Here is a 14,837-nt window from a genome sequence, read left to right as displayed (position 1 = left end):
TCTTCTTCATTGGAGTTTTACGGCAGTTGGCATCCATAGTGTTGCATTACTGCCATCTGCTGTCTCACTTTAACTTACTATATCTTAATTAAATTCGTCCTTCCAGTCCAGTCCTCCTTAGAAAATTAAACAAATATCTCCGTCCTTGGTCACTATTTCCATATGTTACTATATTTTTAACATTATACTCTACTATACCTATTTCTTTGAATTGATTCTTTTTCTTCTGTTTTATGGTGGGTAGCACCAGCGTTAAGGTGCATTATCGCCACCTTCAGTGTTGGAGTGTGGACCAAAGTTTACTTATTTCATAAAAGAAACCCTTCGTTCTCTTTATCAGTTCTGTACTTTTGAGATAAAGAAATAAGCTCTCTAATCCATAAGTGATTATACTTTTTTTTAGCTTCATTCCTCCCACTCCCACCTTTCTAAGTTCCTTCTTCATTGTTTCTTTTTCATTAAAATACTTTTGACAAACACATAGATGTTCCACTGACTCCTCTTGTGGCAAACATATAAATCATGATTATAACTTGTGTACCCGCCTTTTGTTTTCGCTTGACAACCAAATTTAGCTGCAGTGTGTACGTGGCCAATGAGCAATGATGACTTGCATTTATGCTACATACGTACTCTAGCTCAGTGAAATTTGTTGGATGAAGTTGTCAAAACTTGCAAAGACTGATGTAAACTGTTGCATAAATTTTTTTTAAACCCAAAACATTTGTTTTTAGGGAATAGACAAGTTTAATTTCCTCTATTAAAGGATGTTTATTTGTTGTCTGAAGTCCTGAATTAGTTCTGAGGTATCAGAGTCTGGTATCATACTGAAGGCAAAATTGGGATCAGTCCAAACCAAATTGGGGTATGCAAACAAACCCATATGACCTTGCGCTAGTCCTGTCCCTCATGTTAGCAGAGTCTTCTTTCCTTTAAGCGAGGAAGTTCCTGCCCTTTATCATCAGGAAAGGGAGAGAAAAATAGACAAACTGAGTAAGAGAGAGGCTGTTGTGAGAGTTTGGTAACTTAAATCACACTGAATCTCCATTAGGAGTTTCAGCATGCGAGTCAAAGCTGAGAGTGTTGTGCTGAGATAGGGAGAGACCCTCTTTCCCTTCACGCTCACGTCACGTAACAGCCTGAATTCACATTCTGTGATACACTGCTGCACTAATAGTCTGCTTGGGTGAACTTGACATTAGTGGATATAAATTTAATGCAGTATTTGAGTGTGACAGGCAGCTGCACAGGTGAAAATTACAGCTTGATTAAAAGGTGAGCATTCATGAGAGCTAAACAATTTAAAGTGCAGTTCTGTTCCTATTGTACCCTGCAATGCAGCTCACCCGTCCTGCACAGATCATCACCTCAAAAAAATCTTGAAAATGGAAATTATTTTCTTTCTCATTTTCATGTGTTTATTACATTTAACAAGAAGTGTCACTGCTAAAACAGTCATATTTTTGCCTTGTTTTTAATTTGAAAACAGGTAAACACCCTTAAAACAAGATAGTCAAACAAAAGAATATAATAAAATATTGTCAATTTGTATTTTTTTAAGCATTAATCTTACAAAATGTCGCTGTGGTTTATTATATTATATTATAATATGTTATTTATTATATTGTTAAAAAATGTGGTTGGTAAGTATTTTTTAATGTTTTTAATGTCTCTTATGCTTACCACGGCAATATTTACTATATATCAAAAATATAATCATATTTTGTGATATTGTGAAAAATTATTACAATTTTAAATAACTGTTTTATATTTGAATATATTTTAAAATGTAATTTATTCCTGTGATGGTAAAGCTGAATTTTCAGAAATGACTTCAGTCTTCAGTGTCACATGATCCTTCAGAAATCATTCTAATATGACAATTTGATGCTCCAGAAATATTTCTTATAATTATCAGTGTTGAAAACATCAGTGCTGCTTAACATGGAAAATGTGATATTTTTTTGAAATCGTTTGTAACATTAGGAATGTCTTGACTGTCACTTTTGATCAATTTAATGCATCCTTGCTGCATAAAGCACATGCTGAAAATAAATGAAGTGTTTTGTTATTTTTATTGGAATAAGGAAAAGAAAACTTGAAAGCTTTTTCTGATGAGAAGGTTTGACCAGCAGGGCATAGTAGACAGGAGACGTCAGTTGCTACCTGTTTAGTGAAAGTTTCATTCTTGTTTCATGTCATTCTCAAGTCACAGCAGGGTTCAGGAAGCAGACAGATCTAGCTATAAATTATTTCTAACTGTCAGCAAGAGAACAGACTTCAGAGATCTTATGAAGCAGGAGGTAGAGTATACAGACATAAGCCTATTTTGTTAGCATGGAGATCAGTCAGGTGCTGTGCTCACAGATGAGCATAGACTGTTCGACAGTCTTCTGTAACATCTTGCCCACTTTTCAAAGACAGTGTATGAAATGATGTTTTTTCCCCTCTTCCAGGTACAAGGGCTTCATAAAAGATTGCCCGAGTGGTCAGCTTGATGCTGCAGGTTTCCAGAAGATCTACAAACAGTTCTTCCCCTTCGGCGACCCCACCAAGTTCGCCTCATTTGTCTTCAATGTTTTTGATGAGAACAAGGTGAAGTGCACATCACTGTTAGGGTCTTGCACAGCAGAATTTCTTTAGGGCTGGAGACATTCTGTCTCTCTCTTTGTCTGTTCTTTACTTAGGCCAGTGATCCTTGATTTTATCGCAAAAGGTCACCAGGTCATTGCATTTTTGGTGGCTAGTATAATATATATATATTACATACTTACAATATGTTTTGCTTATTTTCATGTGTATAGTTTCATGTCAATCTTGTCATTTAAATCAATTGCAAATCAAGTTTCGAATGCAGAGCGATATTTGTAATACACATGGAGTTGTCTATATAGAACATTCTATATCAGACACTTATGAGGTTCCTTTACTGTTAGGATGCTGCCTATGTAGACAGCAGACTGCGAGAGACCTCAGGTTTTGCAACAGAGCATGTATGTATATGGATGGGAGGTGAAAGGTTAATTATTCTCACTCTCTTGCGAATTGTGCTCTGTTTCTGTTATTAATTATTCATTATATAGCCTCAATTTGTTATCTATGCAATCTGTAATGTGATTAGGAGCCAGTTAGCCCTGCCAGATAAGAGTCGTCTGGCAGCCAAACCACTTTCAGAGATCACACACAGTCAAACTAGTCCCTATGTTTATTTATAGGTTTTGAAAGGCACCGCTGTTAGTGAGAGACATTAGTCTTGGCCTTTGTTTGCTCTTTTCTAGTAATCTGTACCACTGCAGTGCATTTCACCTCAGATTCACTTTCCCAGCCACCGTCTCATGGTCAGTGTTCTGGAGATGTTATCAGTCTGGGCTTGTAAGGAACTGCAGTGATGTCTTAAAGAACAGACTCTGTAGTCTTACTCTAGAACAGAGGTCAAAGAGACACAAACCCTGCCTTCCTTGAATTTGTGCTCCATTATTTTGACAACAGCATGAGTTTAGCATTTTGAGTGTCTGTTCCTGCAAGTTACCAGTCTTATTCTATGAAATGACATTTGTGTTATCCTTTTTCACATTTAATTATGTTACAGCTGTGCAATGTAAAAAATATAAAAACTAAGAAAATAATTAAATATATATTTCACCCCAAAATGTAAATTCTGTCATAATTTACTCTCCTTCAAGTTGTTCCAAACCTGTATGAATTTCTTTCTTCTGCAGAACATAAAAGAAGATATTTTGAAGAATGTGTGTAACCAAACAGTTGATGGTCCCCAATATATTTCCATAGTATTATTTTTCCATACTATGGAAGTCAGTGGGGACCATTAACTGTTTGATTACCCATATTCTTCAAAATGTCTTCTTTGATGTTCAACCAAAGCAAGAAACTCATACAGGTTAAATGATGACAGAATTTTTATATCGGGGTAAACTATTCCTTTAATCAGGTTAGATGCCATATTGAATTTAACACGGATGAAAACGATATACTTACGATAGGCTTACAATCTGTATAATGATTCACACTCTATAAAGGTTTTAGATCATGTAATTTTCACAACTCGCAACTTTGAAAACTGAAAAGTACTGAACGTTTTTTTTTTTTTTGCTGAACAATCGGTATGTTATGGAAGCCCGTTTCTGCCACTGAATAAAAAATAAAAAAGATCATTGCGACTTTTTATCTCACAATTCTGACTTTTTTCTCAGAATTGTCATATAAACTCGCAATTCTCACTTATTTTCTCTCAGAATTGTGAGATATAAACTCGCAATTCTGACTTTTTTCTCAAAATTGTGAGATATAAACTCACAATTATGAGTTATAAACTCACAATTGCGGGAAATAAAGTCAGAATTGCGAGATATAAACTCGCAATTGCTAGTTAAAAAGTCCAGTTCTGAGGAGAAAAAAAGACTGATATGTTGCCAGAATTGCGAGTTTATAACTCACAATTCTGACTTACTAAGGTGCAATTGTGAGTTTATATCACACAATTCTGAAAAGAAAAAAAAATCTGAATTGCTAGTTTATATCTCGCAATTCTGAGAAAAAAAGCAGTTACCTTTTTTAAAGGGGTCATATGATGCTTTTTTAAAGATCATTATTTTGTATATTTGGTGTAACAGAATATGTTGACATGCTTTAATGTTCAAAAAACACATTATCACAATCAGCTTGTAACACTCCAAAGAGAAAGGAAAACTTGAAATCGCATCATATGACCCCTTTAATTTTTTTTCAGTGGCGGAAACAGGCTTCCATAGTATGTTGTTAAACAACAGTAAAATCCATTAAAGTCACCATGAAATCAAAATTGAAAATTCTTATTTTTTAATGGAATACTGTAGTGTTTATTATAAATAATTTTTCTGTGCATTATTTTTTTTTAATTCATGTGCCCTCATAATCTTTAATCAAAAACGTTAACCTCCCCTCCCCCTCAAAACGACTCATCTTCTCTCCCGGTCACGAGCTATGGTGCAAGGGTGGAGCTAGTGACGTGAGGGAACTACAGGGGGAAAAGCTGAAGCTGATGCTTCACTTTATAGCACTGACACCAGTCATGAGGGAGTACGTTACCCCTAAACATTGAAAAGATATTAGGATATTACGACAACATTACTCTCAGGACATCGCAAACTAATTTTTTTCAAAAATATGACTTATGTTAACCTGATGGAGGATGCACTCAGTAATTCAGGCAGTCTCTCTCTCTCTCGCGCGCGCTGTTAGGCATGTTTTGTGCCGTTGATCGTCGTCGTCATCCTTAATAAATAAAACATTTATTCATGCTTGGGTGTCGGCTGTGAATCCAGTGGAGAGAAATCCCCCACCACTAACTGCAAACTGGCATTCAGATCTGCCTCCATTTTGTTTGCAACGCCCCACCTTCCAACGATCCAATCAATTCCCGAAGGACGAAATCAAGTCCCGCCCTCTCATTTCAGATGCTGTTTCACTTGGATATACGTCACAGCAGAGAAGAAAAGACAATCGTAACTTCCGTTTCATGCCGACTTTAAATGCACTATACTTCAGATTGTGTAGTTTCAGCATCTGCCTGCAGGGGCTAATAGGGTCATGATGATGAGCCAAACCTCAGCACCTTTATGTGACTGGAACAATAAACTTGACTTGACCTGAACCCAGTGCTTAATTTGAGCCGGATCCTGCCGGAGCCTGTTCCGGAAAATGTCAGATTTTGGATTTTTGCGTTCCGGTGTTTGTTTTTAAAGATCCGGCATTAACAAGTGCATTAGAGTGCGTGCAAGCATATGAGACAGAGCGATTGCGGGTTTATGTAGATGTATTTGGAGCATGATTTGTAGATGATGTATTGGTCCTCAGCATATTTTTGACCAATCAGCTTTCTTAAATTCAAAATCGCTCTTGTTGATTGGTGCTACGGCCCACTCTCTCCAAAAGTTCCGCTGCTCAAAAAACAATAATTTGTTTTGTGAGCAGCGGAACGTTTTGAGAGAGTGTAATAATACCAGAAATAATACCAAATAAAGTGAAATATTATAATGTATAAACATTATAAACACTATAAACATAGCCTAGTTCCCCTCACTCCAAAACAAATCATTTAAATGTAATGGCATGCAGAACAGATCAAGAATGAAATATATATATATACAGTATATAAAGCTAAAGAAACAAAAACAAAGCAAACTGAAAGTACCGTTGGGCTCATGTACCTCTCTCATTCGGCACAAATCTAAATGTTTCCATATTCGCAATGAATTTCAATGTTAAACTATTATTTATAATGTAGACTAGGCTTCATGCACGTTCGTATATCGACGGAAAAAATTATCCTCTTCACATGCGCAAAAATGCGCATGGCATAACAGCTGTAGACCGGTTATACTACGGACTCTTTAAATTGATCAGTGTAACCTTTTATATGTTTGGCTGACTGTATTTTATTTTGATAATGAACAGACTGCGATGGCAAGTTTGAATTGCTAGAATACGTAGTGTGTGTGTGTGTGTGTGTGTGCGAGGTGTCGGCACGATCAAACAGCTGAAACATTAAATACTCAATTTTTGGTCATACAGATAAGAGTAAGACAAACTGCAAAGTGTTTACTTTTATTTTTGCACACTCACAATAAAAACAGAACATTTGTGTTTTTGTAAAATATAGCAAACAAATAAGATGCGCGTTGTCATCTCGGTTCTCGGTTTCCTTTCTGTGAACTTGTTGGTGGATCGCTGCACCTCACATATCTGTTAATTATTTATGTCAGATATATTTAGCATATTTACACCTTTTCAATATAGATTATGATTGTATTTTATTTTTATGAAAACAAATTTTGTTATTTTGAATGTAACTAACATATATTTTCCTTAAATCATCCTGGCGACCCATTTTTGACCCAGGGTTTGAAAACCTAGGCTGTATAGTTAGGTCCATGCAGAAACTTGTGAACGATGCTCTTATAGTTGTGGAATCAAAGTTTAGTGACGTCATTGAATGTTCCGGGAAAACTGAAGTTGTATTGTCAGTGTCGGTCACGGCGCCTTTTTACTGCTGATTTGGATCCGGCAATGTTTCATTTACAAATTAAGCACAGCTGAACCCCACTTTGTGCGGTTTCAAGGAAACACTAAACCCTTATGACCATGTAACATTCAAGCAGATCATATAAAATGCAAGTCTAGGCAGGGATATAAGTAATGTTTTATGTTGTGGAATACAACTCTGAGCATAATGAAAGCCATCATTAAAAGTGAGATAAAAGATTAAATAAATGGCTGTCCTCCAAAATGTAGTGCTCTGAATAGTGGAAGTGTAGTAGGGCAGTAACAGTAACTGTTGTTGTTCTCCATGACAGACTGCATGAGACAGCGAAAGCAAATACACTCACAAATGTGACTCATAAGGAAGGGTGGCAAGAAAGTTGAGTCACCTAGAGTTTGCCCGAGGCAGATAGGAAATGCAACAATTTGGTTTAATGAGATTCTGTGGTTTGATGACACCAAACTGAACCTTTGAACCTCAAGGCTGTATTTGACTGAAACGTAACACTGCATGCTAGATTCAGGTTTATAGCAAGAACTGGAAAACTCATAATGTTGAAAGGAAAATGGATTGAGGTAATACAGAGGAATTCAGTAGGTAAACATGAATTTGATTCTTGTTCCATCAGTGAGTGAGAATATACAGTAATAGCTACATTGTAGGTAATGTAGCTATTATTTTTATTGTATCTTTAAGCTACTTTAGTACTACATTGTAGTAATTTATAAATTGTTTTATGTTTTATACATTTATTTATTAATATTAGGAAAATTTACTAATTTGTATTATTGTTTTCTGGTTTTTTTCTGTTTTTAAATATTATTGTTATTATTTAGCTTGGCATGGGAAGTTGTTTTTTTTATCTTTTATTCCTGGAGTCTCTGTAGTAAAGAAAAAAGTAAGAAGTAAAGCAACATGCAGGATGCTTGATGCATGTTATAATGTTGAAATCTGCTTTATAATGGGTTCTTATTAGATTATGAATAGTTAACTATCAGTTATATTTGTCAGTGTTTTATTTATGTATTTATTTTAAGTATTATAAGGGCCTTGAGGTATTTGGTTAAATTACATTTTTTCTAATTTTGTTTGTTTCTTTGTTTTTTTTTTGGCTGAATATATCAGATTTCATGGTATAGTACAAAAAAAATCTATGAAAGTGCAAGGGTAGTGAATGCTTTTTGTAGACATTTATCTTTGGTTGTCTATAGTGAGCCTTTAGTATATAGTCTAATTGCTGACATGCATAATTGCAGTTTTTTTTACATGCTATTTGTACTCTGTAGTTCAAGAACAGTTCAGTCTGAAATAACACATTGCAAAAATAAACAATTGCAAATCAGGCAGGGTCACCTGGGTGTGAAAGCTTACCAGTGGAACAATGCTTTGATTGGATAATTTTATTCACAGGAACTAAATGCTGTCTGTCATTGTTAGTGCCTATTCAAAAGTTCCTTAAGCCCACCAGTTCGATCTGATGTGAAGATGACAGAAAACAGAGTGCATTCAAGGTTTGAACAAGCAAGTTGAGCGTTTCCACCCCCTGAGGTTTTAAGACATATTTTGGAAGATCTTAAAGCTGTGTACTAAATAACATGCAACTGCATTCATTTACCTCTCTTGCTCTAGAGAGGTTTCAATAGACAAATCATAAAATGTGTCATAACGTATCTGCTGGATATTTGGAAGTGGAATGCATTTTGTAATGGCTGGTGGTGCCAGCCTGTAGCCCCAAGGAAGAGCAGGGGGTGGACAGGAATAGCAGCCCACTGGCCCATTTTATTCTGCCAATCAACAGAAGGCTTCTGGGTAACACTTTACAATAAGGTTCTATACTTAGTTAGTGCATTAGACATCATGAAAAAGCTATGAAAAATAGTTTTTACAGCATTTAACAGGGTTTATTGTTAGTTAATAGTGTATGATCTAATGTTAGCTTTTAGTGTTAAAATGTATTAGTAGGCTGTTTGTAGAAATTAATTTAAATAAACGGGCAATAATATATATTGTTTTTCCACAGGATGGACGGATTGAGTTCTCAGAGTTCATTCAGGCCCTGTCTGTGACCTCACGTGGGACTTTGGATGAAAAGCTCCGCTGTAAGCAAGCATTTAGTGCTGTTGCGATTAATCGCATCCAAAATAAAAGTTTTTGTTTACATAATATATGTGTGTGTGTACTGTGTATATTTATTATGTCTATATAAATACACACATACAGTATATATTTATATTATTTATATTACAGATAAATATATTTAATATTTAAACATATTTTTCTTAAATATATACATGTGTGTGTGTGTATTTATATAGATATACACAGTATTATATAGACATAATAAATATACACAGTACACACACATATATTATGTAAACAAAAACTTTTATTTTGGATGCGATTAATCGTTTGACAGCACTAATACATACATACTTTACAAGCCAAATTCTTCAAATTCTTCTTTATTCTTCAGACAATAATTTGAAGAATTTGGCTTGTAAATTATGTTAGTGCTTTATTTCTTTCAAATAAATATCACTTGGTTTGATATTTTATTATCAAATACCAAAAAATTCATACATTCATGAGTGAGGCTTAAGTGTCTGAATACTTTTGGGGGAACTGTGTTTTGTAAAACTGATTAAATGTGAAAATGACCTCAACGTATAACAACCAAAGCAATTTTCTCGCAGATACTAAACAGACTATTTTACATATACGGGTCGCGTACCGCCTCTTTCTCTGTTGACTCTTCACCCCAGGCACTGACCTGTGTTTGCACTCTGCTGTGTGAGTTGTAGGATTGCCTTTTTGTTGTAGATGAGTGGAATGAAGTAGGGCTGTATGGGTGGGACGTCCTGGAGTCCTGGAGTGAAGAGAAAACCATAGATGGCGAGATGAAAGAGTCGCTCTTCACTGCTGTAATTGCAGTGCAATGATTTGGCTCATACAAAGCATGCCTTTTTCACCCAATCCTGCATCTATCATTCCTTGTAGCGCTTATGTCTGCACTCTGCTAACATTGCTTTTCAATTCATAATCAAAAGAAATTAAACTCAGTCTACCAAGATGCCTGATGGTGCTTTTTTCAAGGTTTTAAAAAATTATAATATAGATAATTATATATAATAATATTATACATATAAATATATATATATATATATATATATATACACACACACACACAAAACAGCTCATTTTGCTGTTTGATATTGCAAACTGGTATTTCTTACCATATTATTTTAATGTATTATCTTAAATATAAACACACTGGTTTGTATTGCAAACAGTTTACTGTTTACTGCACTTAATATTCTCGTTATTTCCCTACAGCGGCTAATGAATCGGAAGTCTTGCACATTCACAGAAAAATTTTAGCAGCGTAGTATTTCTGCACACTCACCATGACTTCTTGTTACACGCTTTAGGGGCCTTCAAGCTTTATGATCTTGATAACGATGGCTATATCACACGTGATGAAATGCTCAATATCGTAGACGCAATCTATCAGATGGTGGTAAGTCACCGTTCATTTCAACTGTAACTATAGTCGGAACATATGGCATTCATTTAATGAGTAAAATCTCTCAGATGTCTTTAACATTACTTGCATTTTTTTAAGGGAAACACAGTGGACCTTCCAGAAGAAGAAAACACGCCGGAGAAGAGAGTGGATCGCATTTTTGCCATGATGGATAAAGTACGGATATGTCCTTTTTCTTCTTGACCCCAATCACACTGAACCAGTTAATAATCCAAACCAAAACCGAGTGTTATTGTGCAGCGGGCTGTTTATTTTATTCAATTAGTGGATTTATTTTATTTAATCTTTGGAAATCACTTAAGCAGACTAACTGCAAAATTATTCTTGGTTCTGCAAAAGAAAGAAATGTGCACTGATTTGTAATGACATGAGGGTGAATAAATAATGACAGAATTTTCATTTGTGGGTGGAATATTCCTTAAAAACTAAGGATTTTTATGCAGTCCAAACTCAACAGTAATGATTATCGATCAACCTTCACTAAAACCATCAAGAAAATGGCTAATTTATAGCTCTGTTACAATTTACTAACCACATTCTCATCATCAATCCAGTGCAGCAGATCAAGGATACAGTAGGGAATAAGAGCTCATATCTGTGGTAAAGCTTGCGTCACTAATGCTGCCCTCTGGTCTATAAACGCCATTTTGGCATGCGCTACTGCTAACATTGGAGCCTAGCATTAATGCCCACTCAAGCCCTCTTCAAGCCCTGAAAGATGAGATCAGGACTTGTTTGGGAATGTTGACAGAGATGGAATGCTTTCCAATACTGTAGCAATCTCAGCTCAGAACTGCACCCAATGAGGAACCAGTAGGGTTATTTTAAGGACTTCTTAACTTAAACTAACGCTTCTTCAAACAAGTACTACACTGAGCCACATAAGGTGAAAGAAACACTCGGTTGTGAATTTTCACTCAATGGATCAGCCTGTTAGCACTCGCCCCCTGCTGGGCATGTGGAGCATCTTAAAAGTGGGAGAGTGTTTTCCTCATGCATAATTGAAAATCCTCATGGCTGTTTTTTTTAGTATCCTCTAGTTTGTAAACTGATATAACCTTAAAGTCTATTCCACATTCGTTTGAAGTGTCATGCATTCGCGTATAACCACAAACAACCTTAAAATAACACATAGTTGTTTGTACTCAGCATTTGAGACAGTTGTGATTCTAAACAATGTTTGCTTGTTTACCCAGAATGCTGATGGGAAGCTGACCCTGCAGGAGTTCCAGGAGGGATCAAAGGCAGATCCCTCTATTGTCCAAGCTCTGTCACTCTATGATGGCCTTGTATAGTAACAGCTTGTCTTAAGGTTACAGGTATGTTGTGCTGAATAGAAATGCATCCTGCAGTTTCATTAAATCCTGTCTACAGTACATCCGATGTTTTACATATTATAATTATTTTAGTGTACTTTTATATTCATAATCATTGGCGTTCACTGTGTAAAGAGAAGAGTCACATAGTCCTTAGTAGCAGAAAACAGGGCATTTGTCCAAATATGATGCACCTATCACTCTCTTAAATTAGTTATTTAGGAGCTGTCTGCCGGTGAGTGCCAGGAAAAGGATATAGGAAGAGATATATCGATTGTGATTGTGATTGGTGATTGTTTTTAAATTTAGGATGTCCATTTTATGCTTTAGAGTTTTATAGCCTTTGCTGAATGACAGATAACTTCTATTAAGCCAGTAATTGGTGGAAAGACACTATTACTGTTATTTATGTGTTTCTGGCATTAAGATCATATCAAGGTCAGCTGTGCATTCATTTGCTGGCCTTATCTCACCTAATGGAAGTCATATTGTGTACTTGTGTACTAAAAACGTACAACAGCATTGAGCGAGAGGTGTACATCTTTCAGAATTGAATTGAAAAAGCCTTATATATGATTGAGTTTCTGAATTTAAACTTGAATTTGAGTTTTTCAATTTTTCAATTGTATTTTCAAAAACAATTTATGACATTAATAATTAAAGTTCTGTCTCTTATTATACGGTGGAAGAGCACTTTTTCCATGAACTCCATAATTTACTCATATTGAAGCATTTAATAGACTTGACAATTAACATCATTGTTTAATTATATTAATATATTTTATATTTATTAGGACTCAATGGATCTTTATAATAAATAGATTAAAAACAGTACATTGTATATTTTGTGGTGCTTTATGGCAAAATTGAAGTTTAATAACTAATTAATTGTTTCGACAGTATAGACATTTTAGAGAAAAGCAACATTAAGAGGAGCATGTAAATAAGTTGAGGAAAAAGTATATTCTACATTTTAAGGGATACGTAGAAATAAATAGTCAGTGATGGAATTATTTTTATATTGTTGCACAACTTGTGTTGAACTAATGAAAGTACAACTAATGAACTAATTAAAACTACAATTTAGTAAATTCCTCTTCCTGTCATTCCAATTTAAAATCAGTTTTGAACATCCTGTTGTTCACCAGCTGGGTTTCAACACAAACTCATGAATTGAAAGTGAGCTGTTTTTCTTAAAAGGATAGTTCACCCAAAAATGAAAATTCTGTCATTAATTACTCCCCCTCATGTTGTTCCAAACCCGTAAGACCTTCGTTCATCTTCGGAACACAAATTAAGATATTTTTGATGAAATACGAGAGCTTTCTGACCCTCCATAGACAGCAACACAACTACCACATTCAAGACCCATTCATTGTTGAATGAAGTCTTTCTTTTCGTTTTCTTTGCGCAGTTTTATCGTAGCTTCATAAAATTAAGGTTGAACCACTGATGGCACATGGACTATTTTAACAATGTTCTTGCTATCTTTCTGGGTCTTGAACGTGGTAGGTCTCTCGCTGTCTATGCAGGGTCAGAAAGCTCTCAGATTTCATAAAAAATATCTTAATTTGTGTTCCGAAGATGAACGAAGGTCTTACGGGTTTGGAACAACATGAGGGTGAGTAATTAATGACAGACTTCTCTTTTTTTGGGTGAACTATTCCTTTAAATAAAATTACCCATCCCTCACTGTGAGCATTTTCTAATGGTCGTTGTACAGGTACGGCAAAGGATCCAGTGCGGTGCCATCCCACAATGCCATTCTTCGTCATTTGACCTCTCATTCTGGACACTTAAGACTGAGAAGTCTCACCACAAGCAAATCACATTTCAGCCAACAATGACAGAAACGAAGAAGCTGTCATTCTGAAGCTTGTCTGTGTTTGTGTGCGCGCGCGTGTGTGTGTGAATGCTAAACTGCAGGATCCCATTGGAATTACACCAGTGCTTGTTTTCTGCCGAACAAACCTACTGGAGACTATATGGATGGCACTGATTGTTAAAGAAAAGCATGCTGAAAAACCTAAATTATAAATGTAAATATGTGTAAACATTTCATATTTTTTAATCATACTTTGCTGGGATATTGTGGATGTGCGCTTCATATATAATGTAAGGGACTGTTGATATTTTATTTATTTCTTGTTTACCTTAAAGTGTATGGATCGCAGCTGTTACAAGCCTCAACGTTTCTAAAAACCTCTTGGAATGAAAGACTGTAATCCTGTTTTGCTTTTTCTTTGGAACTTTGAATGTGAAAGGAGATTCATTTATTATATTTGCGATACACAGCTCCCATTGTGAAGAGTGCGCTGCCCATTCATTGCTGGCAGAGTCCTCAAGCTTCTTCCTAAACAAGGCACTGTAACCAAGCAACATGCTACACTGTTATTCCTGAACAGTTGCACCTCAAAACTGATGTAAGTACCTCTGTAATGAAGAAACAATCAGTCCACCATCTGCTAACTTCAACTACACCTCTGCCTTTGTCTTTTCCTGTCAAACAAAAGTCATAGACTTGAACTATGACACTCTCCTCTCAAAGCAAGTAATTGGGTATGTGCCGGGTGGGTTTGAGTGGTTCTCATGCTTTATCAGTCACTCTCTGGCTGATGATTAAATTTGAGTCACTGCATAATTGCCTCTAATGTTATTTGCCGTCGGTAAGTAAGATGGAGGTTTTAATATCTGATGTGTCCCCTCTTGATATTTCAACAATGGCTGCTTCCATTTTCATCACTGTGTGTGGTATGTGTAGAATTGCTGTGCTCATAATAGGACAGTGTTCCATAGGCTCACAGACCTTGAATTCCATCAGCACAATGGATTCGCTGGCACGCTTTCAAAACAATTCGCTGTGGGCAATGAATCCCTGAAGTAATTAATTTTGTCACCCTAAAGGAGCATAAATCAAATTCACCATACAAAACATATA

General features: G+C 35.7%; 1 protein-coding gene across 1 annotated transcript in view; it reads left to right on the top strand.

The window, feature by feature from the left end:
* Nucleotides 1-14,633, top strand: part of ncs1b (neuronal calcium sensor 1b) — a 35,397-nt gene extending 20,764 nt beyond the window's left edge. Inside the window, exons 4-9 of the mRNA XM_016459236.1 lie at nucleotides 2,457-2,595; nucleotides 9,060-9,138; nucleotides 10,468-10,556; nucleotides 10,662-10,739; nucleotides 11,780-11,902; nucleotides 13,623-14,633. Of these exons, the coding sequence (XP_016314722.1) occupies nucleotides 2,457-2,595; nucleotides 9,060-9,138; nucleotides 10,468-10,556; nucleotides 10,662-10,739; nucleotides 11,780-11,878 (484 nt within the window). The 3' untranslated portion in view covers nucleotides 11,879-11,902; nucleotides 13,623-14,633. The remainder of the gene's footprint in view (nucleotides 1-2,456; nucleotides 2,596-9,059; nucleotides 9,139-10,467; nucleotides 10,557-10,661; nucleotides 10,740-11,779; nucleotides 11,903-13,622) is intronic.
* The last annotated feature ends 204 nt before the right edge of the window (nucleotides 14,634-14,837 follow it).

The sequence above is a fragment of the Sinocyclocheilus anshuiensis genome, unplaced genomic scaffold (assembly GCF_001515605.1).
Source record: "Sinocyclocheilus anshuiensis isolate Anshui unplaced genomic scaffold, SAMN03320099.WGS_v1.1 scaffold1132, whole genome shotgun sequence".
Classification (NCBI taxonomy): domain Eukaryota; kingdom Metazoa; phylum Chordata; class Actinopteri; order Cypriniformes; family Cyprinidae; genus Sinocyclocheilus; species Sinocyclocheilus anshuiensis.
Note: the sequence above shows the minus strand (reverse complement) of the source record. Positions and strands in the feature narration are given on the sequence as shown.